This window comes from Phyllobates terribilis, unplaced genomic scaffold (genome assembly GCF_046119375.1).
Source record: "Phyllobates terribilis strain yellow unplaced genomic scaffold, ASM4611937v1 Scaffold_12__6_contigs__length_324123572, whole genome shotgun sequence".
Taxonomy (NCBI): domain Eukaryota; kingdom Metazoa; phylum Chordata; class Amphibia; order Anura; family Dendrobatidae; genus Phyllobates; species Phyllobates terribilis.
The window spans coordinates 37811115-37833556 of record NW_027362772.1 but is presented as its reverse complement, the minus strand read 5'-3'; the positions used below and the strand labels follow the sequence as shown (position 1 = coordinate 37833556).

Sequence of the window (22442 nt, the reverse complement as noted above, 5' to 3'; positions counted from 1 at the left end):
CACTCTTCCCGTGGGGAGTCACACTACTCTAGCTGAACACCTCATCAGCCCCAGCGGACTGCCTTGCAGCGTCGGTTCCTAATAACCGCAATCCACGGGTGGCGTAGTCGGACATTATCATCAGTACGTAGCAGACTACCATTGGTCTGACCACCCTGAGCCACGGGACCGGGTCGCCACTACTACCCCCATCGTCTCCCCATTGCCCGGTTCCGCGTGCCCCACGGCCCAGGGGGCGAATCAGCTTTGGCGTAGTCGGCAGGATTACATGCCCGCTAACAACGGGTACTGCGCGCCTGAAGAGAAAGAGACTGTTTTATTGAGATTGACTGTGTTAGAAAATGGCGCCTGCCCCAGAAGAACGAGCGCCATAATGTGCGCACCAAAAGACCAAAGGAGGCCGCCTCCCATCATGGGCCGGGTTCCAGAATGGCGCCAAAGAGGAAGCCCGCCCCCAACAACCATGAGCACAGATGTAGAAATGTCCGTCAACGTGGGGGGGCTGCCCCTGAGAGTGATTGTCAGCAGAATGCCCCAGGACCACCCCCCATGGGGGCGGAAAGAGAAGAAAACTGCGGGGCAGGGGATGGTCTGGATCATTCTGGCCAGGCCACACCCAGAGATGGAGAAAGGAACCAGCTCCAGCACTTTGGCAAGAGGCCTGCTGCAGGCTGCACCACCATGCAGCTTCACAGAGCTGCTAGCCCACCTCCCCAAGGAGGACCCCGAGTATGCGCGGGCAGCGCTGGAGGAGCTGGACCGGAGGATGGTCCGGGTGCAGCAGGACGTGATAGCCGGGTGGAAAGAAGAAATGGCCCAGCGGGCTGTGACCCTGCAGCAGGAGGTGCCGTCGACATCCAGCAGCACACCAGCCACCGAGGGCAGTGAAGACAGAGCGGAGGCTGAAGACGACGCCGCGGAGGAGGCCGCGATAGCAGAGGCAGGTAACGGAGTCGCCCCTACCCCGAACCCTGGGGCCGCTGACCTGCCCCTTCACCCTGTTGCGGAGCCCAACGTATCTGAACCCGCTATCGAGACCGTGCCTCCACTGCTACCAACCGGTTTCCAGGCCATCGACACCGCCAGCGAGCCCCGCCCCACGCTGTGCCCTCTGACCCCGGGCATGATCAGCAGACCACAATCTCAGGCCCGGTCGCAAGGCCTAGCGCCCCCGGACGCCGCCCGTCGACGGGAGTACTGCTGCCAACAGCTGGAGATGTTCGAGAGGGAGCAGCGGGAGCGGCGCATGAAACAGGAGAAGCTGCAGGTCCAGAGTGCGGAGCAGAAGATGAAGACCCAGCGAGATCCCCGTGCTGCCCGCAGTCCCCGAGTCACCGGGACTGTTGTGAAGTTCCAGATGGAGCGCGGCTGGGGTTTCATCCGAGACCCTGAGACCATCAGCGACGTGTTAGTGACAAGGAGGGATGTAGAGAGCCACCTGCCAGAAGGTCATCGAGGGCGGGATCTATTTCCAGGGGATGTGGTGTCTTACACCTGACACCAAGGCGTGAAGGGATGGTACGCCCTCCACGTCCACAGAGTAGTAGAGGAGGAGGAACAGCACTACTCGGACTCTGAGTACCAAGGGGACCCGGACGGGCCCGAAGACGACCAGGAGGAGCAAGGAGCATATAAAGGACACCGCTACTAGTAAGTAGCAAAAGCGTGTGTGTAAATAGTTACCCGTCGGGGTACAAAGGAACTGTTTGGGACTGTTTCAGAATGAAGTGTCGTCCCCGTTGGGACTGATATAGGACTGTTTGACTGTTGCCCTATACCCTAGGTAACATGGCTGAGGACTGAGAGCTGCCATCCCCCTTCCCTTTACCAGGCTGAGGACTGTGAGCAGCCATTCCCCCTTTTCAACTGGCCGAGGACTGAGAGCGGCCAATTCCCTGTAAATAGTTGCGCTTCCTAAAGCGCCCCCTACTGGTTTTATAAATAGACTACCACGACTACCTCGGGACAGCAAGTCCCCCGTGTTTACAAGTTTGCCAAAGTTCCTGCACTTACAAGAAGAATGCACACCTGGTCGCAAGTTGCACTGCCGCCAGGATCCAAGAATGTGTTTTTGAAAATGTTTTCTTGCAAATGTTTTATATGAATAGGTTTTATATGCTGCTAAATAGTGTTGTGAATGTTTTCTATAATGTTTATATGTCAAAAGAGTTCCAGAAGTATTAGTATGTGTTTTATAATAGTGTGACAAGAAAAGAAAAGCGTTTCCCATAAAGGGAATTGAACCGTATTGCTTGTTTTCTGATGTGAAAAGTTTTGAAAAAGTTTGCATGTCCTGTATTTAATTGTTTTTGCTCTTTTCCAGCCCGAGGACGTGCTGTGGTTTACCTGGGGGGAATGTAGCGCCCCGAGGGTTCGGCCGCTACAGTGGTATTGCACCTCTGCCAGAGGTGTGATATTCCACTCCCGGGTAAGGATGGAGTATGGACCAGGGCTCAGTTAGCTGCATACAGCACACACACCCCATTTCCGAGGGACAGCTCAACGGTGCTCCCACTAGACAGAAGTGCAGGCACGACCGACTATGTCCCTGGCTGGAGTGGGGAGGGGGGTGGAATACCCAGTGCTGTAGGGGCAGATAGGGGTTGGTTCCTGAGCGTAGGAAGGAGCCCATTGGTTGCTGGTCACCTGGGCTCATGGTCAGAGGGAGGTATAAAAGGTGGGCACCATCTTAGTTCTGGGAGAAGTCCAGTCAGAGAAGACAGGGAGCAGAGGCTCTGTAGGAGCTCTGCTCAGAGGCAGGCCGAGAGAAAAGGCCGGAGCCTGAGAGGAGAAGGAGAATTGGGCCTGGAGAAGAGGCCAAGGGAAGAAGGAGAAGACAGAACAGAAAAGCAGAAGAAGAGACAGAGAAACAGAAGGGCACAGGAACAAGAAGGTGGAAGGGACCCTAAGAACCCATGAGAATCCAGGGTGAAGGGTCAGGCAGATTAAGGGTACCGGATCTCAAGTTGGTGGAGGAGAAACAACCCTCAGCCAAAGACCGGAGGCTGTGACCATTTATTGGTGCAGCACCTCATCAAACCTGCTAGGAAGGCACCATAAAGGACAGCGGGGAACGGGGCCCACGTTTACCTGCGCAGGTCCGCGGCGACCGGACAAAAGTGGGTCACTGGTGAGGCAGGCCAGAGAAAGGAAAGAAGGGGGTCCTGTGCCATTCTCCTGAGCTGCCTGGAAGTTGACCGAGCCCCTCACCTGGTGGACACAGCATGGCTCGGGTGGTCACTACCTGTACAGAAGTGACCTGGAGTACCTGAACTATGAGTAAAAGACATTGGACTGCAGTACGTTGTCTGTGTGCTCTTTCGCTCCTCCAGCACTAACGGTACCGGGACTCTCACCACCATCACCCCACCATCCACTATACTGCCCTGGGGCCGCACTCTTCCTGTGGGGAGTCAAACTACTCTAGCTGCACACTTCATCAGCCCCAGCGGACTGCCTTGCAGCGGCGGTTCCTAATAACCGCAATCCACGGGTGGCGTAGTCGGACATTATCATCAGTACGTAGCAGACTACCATTGGTCTGACCACCCTGAGCCACGGGACCGGGTCGCCACTACTACCCCCATCGTCTCCCCATTGCCGGGTTCCGCGTGCCCCACGGCCCAGGGGGCGAGTCATTAGTACATAGGGGGCAGAGGAGCTTAACCAGCTCACCCCGAAGCATTTACCGGCCACCGGATCCGAGCTTACCGGGATCTCTATGACCCAGTAAGGCATAACCGGAATCCCTGGAGAACTACAAGTCCCAGGATCGCTAAGGTGCTGATACATAACAGAGCCAGGAGACACTTAGGCCCCGCATACTGGGAGCGTGAACTCCAAGACAAGGCCCTACCACAAGGTCAGCCAGCGCAGGACAGAGACAAAGTCAGGTCAGAAACTTACTACGCAGAGGCAAGAAACAGGAGGCCCTACACCCGCTCATTGGGGAGGATCCTGATATGCACCCTTCACCCTACAGTGCTCCGGGATGTGCCTGAATTTCCACCAGTAAAAGGTACTGAAGCAATTACCGTGTCCATTCCCGTTCTTGCTCTGACCCAGCTGGGTCTTGCCTGTCCTGCATTCCCCCTGCATACGCTTTTCTGAGGCCTAGCTCCACCTGTGGGGAGCTATACCATCGAGCTGCCTTATCACCGGCCTCAGTGGACTGCTGCAGCGCTGGTTCTTCTCACCAGATACCACAGGTGGCGTCATGAACTCTTATAGAATTAACAATTATCCACCCTTTTAAAGACTGACCCCAGGGTACGGGCCCGGGAGCCGACCACTGCGACATCCCAAAGGCCAGGCAAAGGCCCGGGTACCGAGTCATCCCCAATCCCTGGGCTAGTCACATCCTCCTCCACCTCCTCTGCTGACCTCATCGAAGGCTGACTGTGGGTTGACAGTAAGTGGGATCTCCAACCTCGTCATCATTACCCTGTGTGTTCTCACACCCGTCGTCCTCAGAGCCAACCTCTTCCTGCCCTGACCGAAAAGTCAAGTTGTCGCTCCAATCAGGTATTTGAGTCTCATCATCGTCTTCATCATTGTCTCCACCTACAGGAGTTACAGTTTGGGAACGAGGGTCTACATTATGCTCAGAACCTTCTTCATCTGGTCCTGGATCCGACTCATAAAGATTCTGGGCATCAGTGCAGATCATTTCCTCGTCTGGATTAACAGAAGCTCTGGAGCAGACCTCCGTTTCCCAGGCTATAGTATGAGTAAACAGCTGTGCAGACTCAACCATCTGTGTTACCCCATACTCAGACAGGCAGCTGGATACTTGGGAGCTGTGAGGAAGCAAGTGCGATTGGGGTGACACCTCTGAGGACTGGAGTATTTGTGATGTTGAAGTTGAGGTGGAGGAGAGCCCACTTGAAGGAGCACTTGATATCCGTTGAAGCACCTGCTGTTTTTGTGCCTCATCTGGAATTTGTAGCGATGTGCCTGTCCGTAAGAAAGGGATCGTATCACATTGTCCACGAAAAGAAGTAGACATCTTAGTTTGGCTGGAAGATGGTCTTTCTTCTGCAGATGTTACCCCCCCCCCACCGCGGGGGGGGCTCGACCCACCAGCGGACAGGCACCAGTATTGAGAGAGGGGGGCTGGCCGTCAGGGTCCTCCGCAGCTCTGGCACAAACCCAGAGACACGGAGGTCGCACGGGCAAGAACGGTCTGGTTGTGTTGGCTTCGCACTTTTTTGGTTTTAGAAGGGCATGACATGCCTATATCTGTGTCTCCCCCTCCTTTTACTCCTCCACCTCTTTTCTTTTCGCATGACTATATGTACTTGTCACTTTTCCATGTGTTAGTTGTGTCTTCTGAGCAGTTTGTCAGCTTTTGGACACCTTTGAAGGTGTTTTCTATGTGTTTCTATGTGTTTTTGTTTGCCTGCCATTGGTTTTAACGGTGTTTGAAGGTGTTCGACGAACAGTTCGACGAACAGTTCGGCGAACATACGGGTGTTCGACGAACCGAACCGAACTCGAACACTACGGGGGTGGCTCAACACTAGTCTTTAGTAGTTTGCTACAATATGTCAGTCTGAAGGTCATATATAACCTGGATAAAATTGTATCTACTTCTAAGAAGAGAACAGGACTAGATAAGAGCAGGGATTGGTGGCTCCGGAGACTGTCCACATTCACTGACGGCAAGCAAATATTTTGAAATAGTAAGGGTGTTTTCACATTGCGTTCAGGCATTCGGTCCTTGGCCTCCATTGAGGCTTGCATCTGAACCCCCCACAAAATGGAATTCGGATGTATGTGCCAACGGGGCCATTGACTGTAATGGTGCTGGCAGAGCGAGCGTGCGCTCTGTTGTGCATCATTTTCAGGAGAAAACGCTTACTGGAGGTCGACACTAGGAAGTAGTAGACAGCGCCTATGGGATGCATGTCTCCACAATCCAAGAAACCCACTTGGCAATCAACAGCAGGAGAGCAAAAACAGACAACCTCCACTCCAGGGCCTGGAGTAACACCCTGGAGTTGAGGCTGTCTGTTTTTGCTTTCTAGCACCTGGGTGTTTGTGTCCAGTAGGCGTACACTCTCAAAAATGATGCACGTCAGAGAGCACGTTTGCCGGCACCATTATAGATTTTGTTCATATGTCCAAATCCCATTTTGTGGGTGGTTTGGATGTAAGCCCCAACCGAGCCGCTGAACGGGTGCATAAACTTAATGTGAAATATCCCTAAAAGAAATTGTGCGAAAAATTGCAATAGAAAGTGGTAGTGAGTAAATATGCTGAAGTTCAAATTCAGCAGTTCGCTCAAATTTGGCACTGAAATTCAATTTGTATCTAAGTTATTGGATACACGTAAAATGTAAAACTACAGTGGGTACGGAAAGTGTTCAGACCCCTTTCAATTTTTCACTCTTTGTTTCATTGCAGCCATTTGGTAAATTCTAAATAGTTCATTTTTTTACTCATTAAAGTACACTCTGCACCCCATCTTGACTGAAAAAACAGAAATGTAGAAATTTTTGCAAATTTATTAAAAACGAAAATCTGAAATATCACATGGTCATAAGTATTCAGACCCTTTGCTTAGTATTGAGTAGAAGCACCCTTTTGAGCTAGTACAGCCATGAGTCTTCTTAGTAATGATGCAACAAGTTTTTCACACCTGGATTTGGGGATCCTCTGCCATTCTTCCTTGCAGATCCTCTCCAGTTCCATCAGGTTGGATGGTGAACGTTGGTGAACAGCCATTTTCAGGTCTCTCCAGAGATGCTCAATTGGGTTTAGGTCAGGGTTCTGGCTGGGACAGTCAAGACCTAATATGGAAAGAAGAGGCTGGACAGCACAGTAGTCATTTGTGGCAGCAGGACAGGCGAGCAACCAGATAAATATCATTTTTTTTTAAATCCATTACAAAATTCTGTTGAATTCACACAAAGCAAATTGCCAAAAATATCATATATTAGAGCATCTAAATTTCATGTGAAATTGGAGGCGAATTCAATTTGCTTTGAACTGACTAATTCATCTCTAATTGAAAGTTGTAGAACTTTCCCTTTAGGTAGAGAATAAACATTACTTATTCACGCTCAATTTTAATAAACTTTGGTTATTCAGATTTTTTTCTAGAATTAAATATATTTCTCTTTAGATAATGTCATAAGATTTCAGTACGTTTTTGTAACAGTATAAAGCGATGTGAAATACTGGAATTTATAATGCTACAGTTGAAAAAGGGAAGAAAGTGAGGAAGTCTCGCAATATTTTTGGAAATTTTCATCTGAATCATTTCCAGATTTTGGTTCGGAGAGACAGTGACACACGAGAAAGACATGACAACCAATGTAAACAAGGTTATGGATAGCAATAGTAATGCGGGACTTCAATTAAAAACCCAGCAAAAAAGGTTGAGTTGTTTTTTTTTGGATACTCTGTCAGGAGTTGTTTCTTCTGTAGGTGTTCTGCTGCCTATGAACGAACCATTTTTCATCAGTGCATTGGGTTCTATTTTCATCCAATTTTTGTTCACTTGACTAATTGATTTTTATCTGCAAATCATCTCCATCAGCCAGAATTGATGACAAAACTACTTACTCCTAATTTTTGTACCTGTTTTTATACTATGCAAATTGTCTATTCAGAGAGGATGAGGACTTTAACCTTCATCAGGCTGCATAATTTTACAACGTTAACAGGCTGCAGAGGTACAATTGTACCTTCATATATACCTCCACTGTGGGAAGACTTTCTCCTTTACTTGGTTTCAGAAACTAAAGTTCATTCAGCTACAAATGTTATGCTGATATCTATTGGCCAGTGTTGCTACTGCTCACTTATGTTGCTGTCAATTAAGTTGATTCAAACTGGGAGTGGCTTCTACTTCTCTTCCTGCCTCCCTCCTCTCAGTAGCCATTTTGCTGTTCATCTCATTGCTGTGAGCACACACATTTCTAGGCTTGTGAAGTCTTCAATTTCTTGGATACGAAGGTAGGAAAGTCTCACAGCATCTAACAGCCAGTTATACCTTCATTCGCCTTATGTGGGGACAGAACAGTCAGAAATTGTCTTTGAGCCTGGACTTGGCTTACATATATTTTGTATGAAACTTATCACTATAGGTATGATTTTTATACGAAAAATGGATAATAATTAGTATCTACATATTGTTTTACGATGTTTTAATTATATTCAGCACAAAATAAAGATGGTGGCTCTGTTACAATTTTCCTATTGGTCGAAAAAACAGTCGAAGATGGAATGAAAATTCTGAAACCGTATACGGTTTACATAATATATAAATGACATTTATAAATAATTATCACTAGAAATAATTTACTTTTTTATCTGCACTTTAGAATCGAGTTTCATTCTACTTGCCACGTGTTACTGAACTAAATTACGAAGCCAAAATTCATCTACCAAGTCATCGTGAGTGATAGTGATGCTGGATCTAGTTTCCGCCATAATCCAAGAAAACGTGTTTGCAGGTTAGTATCATTTTGTGAAAAGCCAATAATGTAGTATTGTGTAGTATTTCGGAAAATTATTTATTTTTCATTTTTTCATATTTACAGATTTACGTCTGACGAAATAATGCGAATGCTAGAAGAATCTGATTCTGAGCATGAGGAAGAACCATATGTTGCATCTGATGATGATAACTATGTACCACAAGTGGATGTTACTGAAAAAGATTCAGACATTGAACAAGAAATGGTCATAGAGCAGGAAAAAGAATACGACTCAGACGAAAGTGTTGAGGATGAGTCTGTGCCTCAAAGTGCAGGCGACATTTGGACTGCTAAGGATAAAACTCAATGGTGTAGTGATCAACTGCCAAATGCACAAACAAAATCTCGTAATGTCCTACGACAAAGAGGTGGCCCTGCAGCAATCAGCAACCTGTATACAGCAAAAGAGCTATTCAAGTCAATCATGACTCCCGAGATGTGTGACATCATATTACGAGAAACGAATCGAAAGGCCAAGAGAGTTTGTGATGCTTACAACAACGAACTGGTACAACGTTTTCCTGATTCTTCTGAACGGCCACCACAAAAAACATTCAAGCAATTTACTGAAACTGAACTCCATGCATTTTGGGCATACTGATTGCTGCTGGTGTGCACAGAGACAACAAAGAAAATCTGGAGGAAATGTGGAATGTTGCTGCTCTGCCTCTTATACGTGCAGCCATGTCTCGTGACCGCTTCAAGATGATACTCAGATTTATCAGATTTGACAACGAAAATACACGTGTAGAACGTGTGCAAACAGATAAAGCTGCACCAATACAGGACATCTGGACAATGCTGAACAGAAATCTGGAGAGAGCCTACAAGCCATATAATTGTATCACCGTCGACGAGCAATTATTTCCATTTAGAGGCCATACTAAATTTACCCAGTATATACCTTCAAAACCAGCTAAATATGGCATAAAGATTTTCTGGGCTTGTGACTCGTCAAACGCCTACCCATTACAAGGTCAGCTCTACACTGGGAAACCAACTGATGGTCCTCGACAAGTAAACATTGGTGAACGAACAGTATTTGACCTAGTAAGCTCGTATAAAGGCTCTGGAAGAAATGTCACCACCGATAACTTCTTTACAACCATGGAACTAGCTAAGGTATTGAACTCCTGGAACATGACACTAGTTGGTACAGTGTGAAAAAACAAAAGGTTCCTACCTAGCAACATGCAGCCTGCCAAAGAAAGGCCTGTAAACTCGAGCAATTTTGCCTACAATCATGATGCAACAGTCTTTTCATATGTACCAAAGAAGAACAAATCAGTCGTGCTTCTATCATCTATGCACATGAAGGGAGAAGTTGAAGAGACACTAGCAGCCAAGCCAGAGATAATAAAATACTTCAACAAAACAAAAGGCGAAGTTGATGTTATGGATAAAATGTTGGGAGAGTGCTCTGTGAAACGATGAACATTATGTTGGCCTCTGGCATTTTTCTACAATACGATTGACATCACTGGGTTAGCATCCTACATCATCTACAGAGAACACAATCCAAGCTTCAGGACAAAGGATCAACGAAGAAAGTTCCTGAAAGATCTTGCAAATCAGCTGTGTATGCCTGCAATTGAAGATCGTAGTACAAACCGAATGATGATGAGAAACCATTTTCTTCGAGGTGCAGTAGAAATGGTGCTCGGACGATGCATTCTGGTAGCATCGCAAGCAGCAGCTGGCCCTCAAATACCTCATGGCAGTCGTGGACCCTCCCTTGTTGTTGGTAGTTGCTATGTCTGCCGAGACCTGAGGCGAAAACAACGTAAGACTAGAAAGTCTTGTGTGGTTTGTGTGAAACCCATTTGCGATGAACACTCGGTAGCAAAGACAACATGCATTACTTGCGAAGAAAATCAATAAAAAAAGTTTTTTACATTTTCTTTTATAATGTAAATGAACAGTTTTTTTACTTGTTTATAATAATAAAATAGCATTATCATTAAAAAAATATTATTCTTTTTTCCTTGTATTATCTTCATTCAAAGTATATGAGGGTACATTTGTACCTATGCAGCTTGTTATGGATGCAAAAATATCTCGACCCCTTATCTCGAAAGGGGGTCGAGATATTTTATTGAAATTTGGCCAATATATTCTGGACCAAAACTGCAGAGATCTCACGAAATTTCAGCCCTCTACGGCTTTTCGAAAAAAAGTTATTTCAATTTTAAAACGGAATAGTTACAATTGTACCTACTCAACCGGACGAAGGTTAACTTTAGTGCCACCTATTGGAAGTAGCAAGTACAAGTCAATATCGACCCTTTAACGAGCCTTGCAAAATGATTTAGGATTAAAGCCAAACCAGAAGCCCAATTAGGATTCTGCTTTGGCTTTTATCCTAATTCATATTGCAAGGCTTGTTAAAGGGTCAATTTTGACTAGTAGGATTGTTACTTCCAATAGGTGACACAAGAGTTCAAGTCCTTTTCCTCTCTGAAGAGACAATTTGTATATTTAATTTCCCAGAAGAGCATGCAAGGCATTTAAGTCTCCTCATTCTGGCATGCTAGACCTGGCTTGTCACTATCCACAAGGAGGAACCTTACCCCTTAGATCCCATTTTTTTACTTGGATGTTAAAAATTGACTCATTTTCATCAGTGTGCTGGATCCGATTTTGGTAAATTATTGGTCCATGTGTCTATTTATATCATCCACGTGTCATTGTTTTTTTCTCAAATGACAAAAAAAGCAACTGATGGAGGCTTTCCAAGCTTTTTCAATGAAAGGCAGCACACATATTCATCCTGTATGACATCCATGTGCTATCCATGTTTTTTTTAAGAACCCATTCATTGAATTCTGCCACGTTGGTCTCCAATTGGATCAAAATCAGCCATGTGTCGACTGGTCTTCAAAAAAAAAAGAGAAAAACAATTTGAGTTTGAAAAGTCTCAGACAATGTATATTAAACTCAAATTGGTAAATGGGGCCAAATGTGGCGTTTCCAGTTTTGTCATTCTAATTGGAATCTAACATAAGTGACTATGTATTGTTAATGCATCTCAAGTGCATGAATCAAGTACAGGATGTCCTCAGCCAAGTGCAGAGTGCAGCACTCCACTCCAGGAAGGCTAAGAATTACAGGAAATCCTTTGGTACTTACATGTCTTCCCACTATATTTTTCAAGTTGTCTCATTCCTTAGAAAACCTGAGGTCTAATATGGTGGTGTGTTGACATGGCATTGTCAGTGTATGACTCTGGTAGGTGGCTAGACCAAGTCTTCGGCTTCTACATCACTGCTCACCGTTGTTGGCACCATGAAAAGTAAAGCCTTAAGTATCTTCCAGGTACTTTTGATGCACATCTAAAGGAACACCATAAATACCTACTTAATGCATAACCAAGACCGGTGCAGAATGTATACAGCCTACACTTACACTTTTGATCATTAATTTTAGGAAATATTTCCTTTGCACAACTTGGGACCAATGAGGGACTGGAGTCTACATTTCCATGCAATAATACTGGTTAGTCCTCTACTATGGAAAGGTAAGTACAAAGGTTCTCTTATTTGTTGTACTGTAATACTTATTTGGTCTATTCTGTACTACTGAGATGCATGTAGTCAATGAATTGGCTCTGGAGTTTCTCTTGAGGTCCATTTAGACTGATTGACCAAAGGCATGACACGACCTTCGATTGGTAAACTTTTACCGATCGGCAGTCGTTTGAATGTTTTCTATAAGCAGACCAAAGAAAATGATGCCCACTGAGCGTTCTATACTATTAAGCTCAGTGTTCATAGACTGCTATTGTCCATCAAGGATAATGATTTTTTTATGTTGCGTAAAAATAATTACACCCAATGAACAAGTGTTTTCCTTGTTCAACGGGTGATCCACAGTATGTTTACATGGCAAGATATTTGTTCCTTCACAAATATCTTTCAGGGTAAATGCCTCTTTAGTCATTTTCATGGTACTGTACAGTGAAATGATGAGTAATTTAGGTAAGGAAGTCTAGAAATCTTCTCTTGGTCAAGTTATTAGTACTGAGCTTTACAATACAAGGAGGATAACTTTATAAAATAAGATCTAAAGATACTATCTTAGTCGATTTCATAGTAATAACTCAAACCTTACATTAGAAAGGTGAGTAGTTTAGGAAATAAAATCTAGATACTCTGATTCATCCTCTTAAAAAAGTCTGAAGATTAAAAAGTAGAGTTTATCTAGAAAACTCGCTGGACCTTGGTTCAGCAGCCACATCTGATAAATATGACCACAGCGTAATAAATGGGAGAAAACTAGCATTTTAATGATTGTATTAGAAAAAACTTTTTGACAGTGATGGTGATCAATGAGTGTAACAGGCGGCCATGAGAGGTGGTGAGTTCTCCTTCAATGGAAGTCTTCATACAGAGGCTGGAGAGACATCTGTCTGAGATGGTTTAGTGAATCCTGAATTGAGCAGGGGGTTGGACACAATGACCCTGAATGTCCCTTCCAACTCTAACATGCTATGATTCTATGATTTGCACAGTTGGTATGCCATAGAGCGGTTAGAAAAATCGAGAGCTGTCAAAAACTACTATTTTTAGGGAAACCACTACATGAGAAATTTTTGTCTGCTGACTTAAAAAACATCAGAGTCAAATCTCATGGTCAACATTGTGGCTGAAAAAGTGAAAATATTGGGCATTTTCTTGGTCACCTCTTGAAATTATTGTCTATGTTCTTATCTTGTCTTAGATGTAGGAACACAGTATTTTTCAGGAATTGGAATAATGGCTCCAAGAAATGTTGTCGTCCAGAGAGCACTTTGTGTGCATATTCCATGCTCATTTCAATTGCCATCAATCAGCATCATCCCCAGGAATGCCCGAGGAATATGGTTCAGAGGAAATTTCTTGTCCTCGCAAATTGTAGCTGTTAAAAGTAGTTTTGAACTTCCGAATAAAAGAGACAGGTTCTTTCTTACCGGAGATGTCTGGAGAGGTGATTGTTCGCTGATGATCAACGATGCAAGGGAGCAAGATACAGATTATTACAGTTTTAGAATTGAAGATGGAAGCAGCGTTATTCCTTTCCATGACTTCAGAACCTTTGTGAGAGTAATAGGTAAGTGCTAGATTATCCGAACTTTTACCATTACCATTGTTCAAAGTTATCTTTTTATAGTTTTTATAATCAGGACTCTCAAGCTACTGCTCTTACTTGAGGTACTTATTGCGTCACTTGGTTAGTGCTTGGCAATTATTAGCAGTACCAGCAAGATTGGCAACAGATGCTCAAAGAGAAACCAAACAAGGCGATGGGATGTTGGGCAAACTGAGTTTGAAGTTCCGTCTATGGTGGTAGTAAGGGAAGCTGAGCTGATTTCCTCAATTAATTCAGACCCCAGACCAGACCACTCAATCAACTCCATCCTCAGACCAGACTACCCTATAAACTCAGACCCCAGACCAGACCCCTCAATAAACTCATACCCAAGACCAGACCATTCAGTCAACTCAGACTCCAGACCACTCAATCAACTCAGACCCCAGACCAGACCACTCAATCAACTCAGACCAACGACCAGACCACTTAATAAACCCATACCCCAGATGAAACCATTCAATAAACTCAGACTCCAGACCACTCAATCAACTCAGACACCAAACTAGACCACTCAGTCAACTCAGACCCCAGACAAAACCATTCAATCAACTCAGACTCCAGACCACTCAATAAATTCAAACTCAAGACCACACTCATAAATAAATTCAGAGCCAGACCAGACAACTCAATCATCTCAGACTCCAGACCAGGCCACAAAATGAACTTACACCCTAGACCACATGAAAAAATAAATTCTGACTCCAGACCACTCAATCAACTCAGGCCCCAGATCACATCCATAAATAAATTCAGACCCCATCTCAAACCACTCAATGAATTCAGATGACAGAACAGACCCCTCAATTAAATCAGACTTTAGAATAAACCTCTCAATTATTTTAGACTGTAGACCAGATCCTTCAATTAACTCCGATTCTCAGAACATACCCCTATTTAAGTTCAGATCCTAGAATAGACGCCTAAATCCATGTAACATCTTTCTCTCTTTTGGTAGAGTTATCAGATAAACCAGAGATATCTCCTGCAGGAAGGATTATTGTTGGCCAGGAGATAACACTGAGTTGTACAAGTCCGGGAAGATGTTCTGGAATATTTCCATCTATCACATGGGAAGGAAAAGTTAAAATGAAGACAGAGAAAATCTATGAAATAAATAATCAGGATGGCACCACCACATATCTTTCTAACATCACCTTTGTTCCATCGGCTGAAGACGATCAACTTTCTCTCACCTGTAAAGTCATCTTCGAAAGTAAAGTGACCACAAGTAGCAGTATCTCTCTGAACGTAGAAGGTGAGTTTTCCTGGAGAAGAATGGAGCTTCATTTGAAGCACATCATTTCCTTCTGAAACTAGGAGGTATTTACATACCTTTGTTTATGGAAACTTTGGTATACATTGGAGCTGTGTACAGAAAATGGTGGGAGATTAAATATCCAGATTACCTGCAAAGTTGTGTTTTTATTGGTAGACATATTAGTGTGATAGTAGTATGGTGAAGAATGATACAGTTTTCTTTTTTCTGAAGGAGAATAAATTAGTAAACATTCCCCAAAGAGCATGATCTGTCAGACCACCTCTGTAAAGGGCTATCTTCAGATGTTTTTCTCAAGTTTGGACGATTTCTTTAGATTTTTTTTTTTTTTTTTTTAAAATGTGGAAATTAACTCGCAGTGACGTTGCCTATAAGTGGCACTAGTATGATGTCTTCTTCTGTAAGGAGACTTAATACTTCCTGAGAGTTACCAAAGTAGCTGTAATACTAAATTGTAATAGCTAGAGGTGAGTGAATCGGTTCAAGAATAATTAAATTTGCCTTGAATTTTTCCAAAAATTTGGATCTCCAGGATCTGAATTTATTGTAATATGCCAGATGCTGAATTGTAAAGGGCCAGAAAAAGGATGAAAAACAAAAAAAAGCTTCACCACTCACCTGTCCTGCTGCAATGGCTGCTTCCAACCTCCTCTTTATTTTACAGCATGCAGCATCCTCTTCCTTCATCTTCACTTTGCACCAGGGCTTCCAGTCCTGAGACCTTTGCCATCTCATTGCATCATCCAAGATCCAGTCTTCTACTAGGCGACTTACATCAAGACTTGAGAGTCCAGAGACGCAGAATGGAAATGTAGGAAGAGGAGGTTGAATGTTGCGGAGAAGCAAAGAAAAGCCTGAAGAGAGCTGCATAGAGGACCGGTCCTACGGCGGCAAGACAGGTGAGGCAAGGTATTTTTTTTTCACTTTTTCATTCTGCATATATAACGCCATGTGGTCATAATAATGCAAATTTGGTTCACATCAAATAATTTTGATGCACTTTTGAATTTCCTGGCAAAATGTGAACAAACTTGCAAAATCGATTGTGTCAGACTTCCTAATCTCTAGTACTAAGTTAGTAGTGGCAATAATATAGTAATAGTGTAGTCATTGTCGTATCTTGTATGGATAACAATTAATGTGTTTTTTTTTCACAGGTGCTCTCCAGAAGGATATTCCTATACCTGGTGAGTTTACAGCTAAAAGTCAATGGTTGATACTTTAATTCGATAGTGGTTGTGACTCATTGCAATAATAGAGGAAATAGTAAAATAATAGTAGTATATTATTAGCAGTAATAGCCTATAAACAGTAGAAGTCCAGCAGTTAAATTAGTAGTCTAATGGCAATAGTTGAATAAGTCACTACTCACAGATAGAGATTAGCGAACCCGAACGTAAAATTCTGGTGTTTGTACCAGACAGTTAGAGTCTGGTGATAACTGCCAAGCATGGACTTCTCCCTGAAGTCCATTACAATGTTCGGAGTTCCTAGGGAAGGAGAGAGTGAATTTTTCAGCTTAAAAATTCGGGTTCCCATTCTTTTAATGGGTTTCGGGTTCTGGTTCAAGTTTGGGTATAGTTTTGTACCAGAATTCAACTTTGGACTAAAGTTTGTGTCAGGTACCAGAACCCGAACTTTCATGGGTCCACTCATCCCTACTCACAGAGGAGCCTTGAGGCTTGGGTAGTCAAGAGGTCCAGGGTCAGATACCCATCATATACAAAAGGTTAAGGCAAAAGGCATAGTCAGGTCACAATCCAGAGTCAGAATTCCAAGGTCAGAGTGCATCAAGACAAAATAGGTAATGCAAAAGGGTAGTCAATAGACAAATCCAGGGTCCGGAAACAAAAGATCAGAATGTCAGAATTCCGAGCACAAGGCACAGAGTTCAAACCACACAGAGCTGAAATATATGACTGGCAGTTATCTAGGACAGACATCTTGGCTAAGTAGCTGGTTAATTACTTGGAACAGGGAACACCTGAAGGAAGCTCAGCGCTTCCCAGTCCAAGACTAGTTGGCCAAGCTGCCACTCAAAATACCAACAGCTCGGCACACCCCTGTGCTAGATTGGATGAACGAGCTTTCAATCAAAATACAGACAGCTCAACAGGCCCTTCACCAGATTGGACGACTGAGCTGTCACTCACTGCATCCAAGACACACTGAGAGATGGAATCGTGATAAATTGTAGCAGAAGTGGTAATAGTAGAAGTAGTAATAACCTAATATAAAAAATAATAATAGTTTATTGGAAGTAGTCTAGTAGAAGCAGTAGTAACAGCCTTTTAATTTAGAGCTAATTTTTCAGGATTTTACAAGGGGGTGTGTCTCACAGGATCCTCTAGGGTGTGTTTGCATTTTTACCCTGTGAGCACCGCTCCCAGTGATAAAGAACATAAAAATTAGTGCTAGATGAAAAGGGCCGTATCTCTGGAACTGTATGGCGGATTTAAAAGAAACAAAAAAGACTCACGAAAACTCAGGAGAGCAGCAAGAATAAAATAAGAGAAAAACTTGATACCTTTAGACCTAGGGACAGGTCCATCTACGATATCACTGTACAAGCAGTTCAGGATATTGTGTCAAAACTAATTGTGAAATTTTCACTTGTATAATAATTGTCAAGTTTTTATTTACTTTTCCATGGAACTGTAATAAGTTGATCTATAAGTAGTAGTAATATTTCCTTCCTAACCTATAGATCTACTGCTGCTCGAACTCACAAGTTTCTCTACAGTTTGCAGGTCTATAGATTCTGGCATAATTGCTGCAATGGCCGTTGGCAACTTTGTGATCCTGATTCTGATTTTTGTGGGCACTTACTACTTTTTGAAGAGAAGCATGGAGAAACAATCACTTGGTAATTATTCCACATTCTCCAGCCATCTGGAAAACACTATAACTGGTGGTAATGGTTCCCTGACCAACATTGCCCAGGAGACTAGACCACTCTCAGTCCATCTTTATAATACCATGCCAATAAGTAGCACCAAAGTTTTGCCACTTTGAGTATCTGCCACATTGTTACTCACAATTTCCCCCAAAAAGTACAAGCCACAATGCCCCCAGGGTTTTTTTATTGGAGTATACAAATAAGTTTATATTTTATGTATCATGTTCTCTAGGAAATGGGTCTCAAAGTCAAACCCAAGGAAGAGAAAGCAACTACCAGGTATGTTTGTGGTAATCGTAGTAGAAGACATCTAAGCATCAAATACTCATTACATGTAATGTGGTTTTGTTCCGCTTCCTATTCTCTCGCTTCCCCTTTTTATGTGACCTTGGAAACTAAATGTTAAAGAAATGTGTGGAAACATCTTCTGCTCCATTTGTGTCCAATGCGCGAAAAAAAATGTTACATTTTTTTCCCTAGAACTACAGATAATCTCACAAAATTAGAATATTGTCAAAAAGTTAATTTATTTCAGTTCTTCAATAAAAAAAAAATGTGAAACTCATATATTATATAGAGTCAATACAGACAGAGTGATCTATTTCAAGTAGTGTTGAGCGAGCATGCTCGACACTGCTTGGTACTCCCCCGAGCATCTCACTACTCGGGATGTTGGTTGTGTGCATCACATTGATTGGCTGGCTGCACAGCTCACCTCGAGTATTTAAAACCGGGCGCCGCCATCTTGGACACAGTCACTCCAGATCACACAGTGTAGGGAAAGTGTTGCTGAACTAGGGAGAGATTTATACTGCAAAATAAGTAGTGTAAGGTCTCTAAAGCCTGTCAAATCAAACAGACAGTTCTTCTCAGGACTAATATCCATCCCAGATATCAGGAAGGCAGGTAGGCTGTATAGGAGATGCAGTGGTTATACCAACAAACACTGCATTATAGTCCTGTGTGCTTCTGCTGGTCAAATTGCTAGACTTAGCTCTAGGTCTCAGGGGCCAGGAAAAATCCTTTTTTTTTCATCTAAATCCTGTTTTTTTTTTTTTCCTCAGTCAGACTGTACAAATACCTGTCTTATTAACCTTTTGATATTTATCCCCCCCCCCCCAAAAAAAATGAGGGTGTCTGTGAGTGTTCAGACACAAATATATCTGTTTAAAAGAGTCTGGTTTCGGCCAGATAACTAGAACTGTGGTTTTTCAGTTCCACTGTTCAAATCTCTGTATTATCCAATTTTTTGCCTTTTTTACATAAAAAAAACAGTTTGAATGTCTCGCTGACTGTTCAGACACAAATATATCTATTTTAAAATGTCTGGTATACGCCAGAAAATTAGAACTGTGGTTTTGCAGTTCTACGGTTCAAATCTCTGTATTATCCCCTTTTTGCCTTTTTTACATAAAAATACAGTTTGAGTGTCTCGCTGACTGTTCAGACACAAATATATTTGTTTAAAAGATTCTGGTGTAGGACAGAGAAATAGAACTGTGGTTTTCCTCTTCCACGGTTCTAATCTCCTTTTTATTACCCTTTTGTCATTGATAGTGCGAGTGTAAGCTATTTTACTTCATTTACAATGGGCAAGGCGCGTGGCAAGGGACGTGAAACTGGACGTTCTGTTGATGGTGCGTGCAGAGGACGGGGCCGTGGCCAAGGTGAAAATGTGCCACAACCAAAAGCCACATCTTCTTGCTCCCGGTTCTTGACCGAATTACTAGGGAAGCACACAACAACACCAGTATTGTCAAATGATCAGTGTGAACAGGTTATTAATTGGATAGCAGATAAAACTTCCAGTCACCAGGGCACCACCACCTCCGGTCTGTCTTCCACATGATCAAGTCTTAGTAGCCATTAGTCTCGACCGCATACTCCTCCTCACCCTGATGCTCCTTCCTCCCACCATGCCGAGTGTCGTCAGACAGCAACTGATCCCACACTTTGATACTCTGAAGAGCTGTTCACTGGTCCATTTACATATTTGGGCCCCTCGCCTGCTCCGCTTGAAGTGGTGGAAGAGGAGATCCCATGTAGCGATGGCCAAATGCTTGAACAGCCACGGCCACAGGAAGGCGACGCTGGCAATTTGTCACAAGAAGTGGATGATGATGAGACACAATTGCCACAAATTGAGGAGGAGGATCGTGGTGCGGAAGTAGAAGAGGAGGAGGTGGTGGATGATCTAGTAACTGACCCAACGTGGCAGGAGGACACGCAGAGCGAGGCCAGCAGCACACAGGGGGAGGGAGGCAGAGTACCCCAACAGGCAGGAAGAAGCAGTGTAGTGGCCGCAGACAGAAGGCGGGCAACCGTTCGCCGTAACATCAACACAAGGGACGTTGCCAGTACAACCGGTAGGTCTTCCAGAGTCTGAAATTTTTTTAAAGACTGCTGATAACCCCAAAAAGGCCATTTTTACCACCTGCCAGTCCAGAATCAGCAGGGTTGACAAAACTACCAGCCTGACCACCACCAGCATGATCAGGCACATGTCAGCAAAGCCCCCGACTTTGTGGGGCGAACCCCAAGGTCCACGACCAGTGTCAGCGGGTGTCACCGCTGCTTCTTCCCCTGTTGTGCATGTAAGAGAACCCCCTGTTGTGCGTGCTAGGCAATCCCCTGTCCATACTGCATGCAAAGATGCCCCCTCCTCTCAGTCTTCACTTGTTATGGCAGTTTCTCAAGAAACAGCATCAACGTCCACATCCCACCGCAGTGTTCAATTGTCCATATCCCAGACCTTTGAACGAAAGCACAAATTCGCAGCCAACGACCCACAGGCCACAGTCCTAAATTCGCACATTTCACGACTGCTTGCATTGGAAATGCTGCCTTTTAGGCCGGTGGAGATGGAATCCTTCCGCAACCTTATGGCGGTGGCCGTCCCTCGGTACTTGGTCCCCAGCCAACACTATTTTGTCCGGTGTACAATCCCCCACTACACAAGCACGTGTCCCAAAACATTTGCCGTGCCCTCAACAACGCAGTTACTGGGAGAATCCATCTGACAATGGACATGTGGACCAGTGCTTCTGGCCAGGGACGGTACATCTTCCTGACGGCACACTGGGTAAACAAATGGAAGCTGGGACTCAGTCGGACCTTGGGACGGAACACATCCTCCCCACACCAAGGATTGCGGGCCCTATGTCAGCTAGAGTTGCCCCCACAGTGTACAGCTCCTGCGCATCATCCTCCTCCTCCTCCTCATGTTCAGCCTCCATCTCAGATATCACCATATCAGTTACAAGCTGGAAGCACTGCAGTACTGCCTCAGCCAAGCGGCAACAGGCTGTGCTGAAACTCATAAGCTTAGGTTATAAACCTCACACTGCTTGTGAGTTGTGGACAGCTGTGAAAGAGCAGGCAGATCTGTGGCTGGGACCACTGAACCTACATCCAGGCATGGTCATGTGTGACAATGGCCATAACCTGGTGGCGGCTCTGAGGCGAGGCGAGATCACACATGTACCATGCCTGGCTCATGTGCTTAATCTCGTGGTTCAGCGGTTTCTTAAATCGTACCCCGAGTTACCAGATCTGCTCGTCAAAGTATGGCGCCTGTCAGCTCATTTTCGGAAGTCGGCTACAGCTTCCGCCGCCCTTGCTGTGTTGCAGCAGCGTTTGCAGCTTCTGGCACACCGACTTGTGTGTGATGTCCGCACACGTTGGAACTCTACTCTCCACATGTTGCAAAGGAGTTGTGAGCAGAAGAGAGCAGTTGTGGAGTACCAGCTGCAACAAGGCCGTCGATATTCAGGTCAGACTCCACACATAAGACCTCAGGAGTAGACCTGGATGTCTGACATATGTACCATCCTTACAACTTTAAGGAGTCCACCAAGATGGTGAGTGGCGATGATGCCATCATTAGTGTCAGCATCCCACTTGTCTGTCTTTTGCAACGCTCTCTGCAGAGAATTAAAGAGGAGGCATTGCAGCCAGAGTATGATGAGATGGATCAAGAAGCCATAGCGGTCGATTACACACAGCCCAGCCTCATCTCATCCCAATGTGCATTGGGGGACAATGAGGGAGAGGAGGAGGAAGAACAAGAGCTGGCATCATGCGCTGTAGACGGTAGTACCTGTACAACTGTCATATCGTCGGTTCAGCGTGGGTGGCCTGAGGACAGGGGGGAGAAGGAGGAGGAGAGCATGGTCAGTTGTCATCTTGGTGAGGACACGGAAGTCTTGCCTGTTACCAGTCTGGCTCACATGGCTGACTTTATGTTACGCTGTCTTATCCGTGACCCTCGCGTTGTCAAAATGTTGGATGACAGTCATTACTGGTTGGTGACACTTTTAGACCCCTGCTACAAGGAGAACTTTAACTCTCTTATTCCCGAGGTGGAGAGGTCTACAAAAATGGGGCAGTACCAGAAGGCCCTTGCTGCAGAACTGTTAAAAAAATTCCCATCTGAACACACTAGCGGCAGAGGTCACAGTTCGTTGCCCAACCAAGGCATACAGGCGAGAGAGACGCAACTGCAATCCAGCAGAGGCAGGTGAACACTGTCAACGTTCTGGGAAGGTTTTCTGAGACCCGCCAAGCTTACAGGCCCTGAGTCGCGGGGTACTCTCACAAGGAGTGGAAAGTTTCAAATGATGGTGAGGGAGTACCTTGCTGACCGAAC

General features: G+C 44.6%; 1 protein-coding gene across 1 annotated transcript in view; it reads left to right on the top strand.

The window, feature by feature from the left end:
- The window catches only part of LOC141172002 (sialic acid-binding Ig-like lectin 9), a 50073-nt gene that overhangs the window by 20849 nt on the left and 6782 nt on the right, over window positions 1-22442 (top strand). The window contains exons 2-7 of the mRNA XM_073655763.1: window positions 11916-12006; window positions 13209-13577; window positions 14575-14874; window positions 16053-16082; window positions 17639-17761; window positions 18027-18073. Of these exons, the coding sequence (XP_073511864.1) occupies window positions 11946-12006; window positions 13209-13577; window positions 14575-14874; window positions 16053-16082; window positions 17639-17761; window positions 18027-18073 (930 nt within the window). The 5' untranslated portion in view covers window positions 11916-11945. The remainder of the gene's footprint in view (window positions 1-11915; window positions 12007-13208; window positions 13578-14574; window positions 14875-16052; window positions 16083-17638; window positions 17762-18026; window positions 18074-22442) is intronic.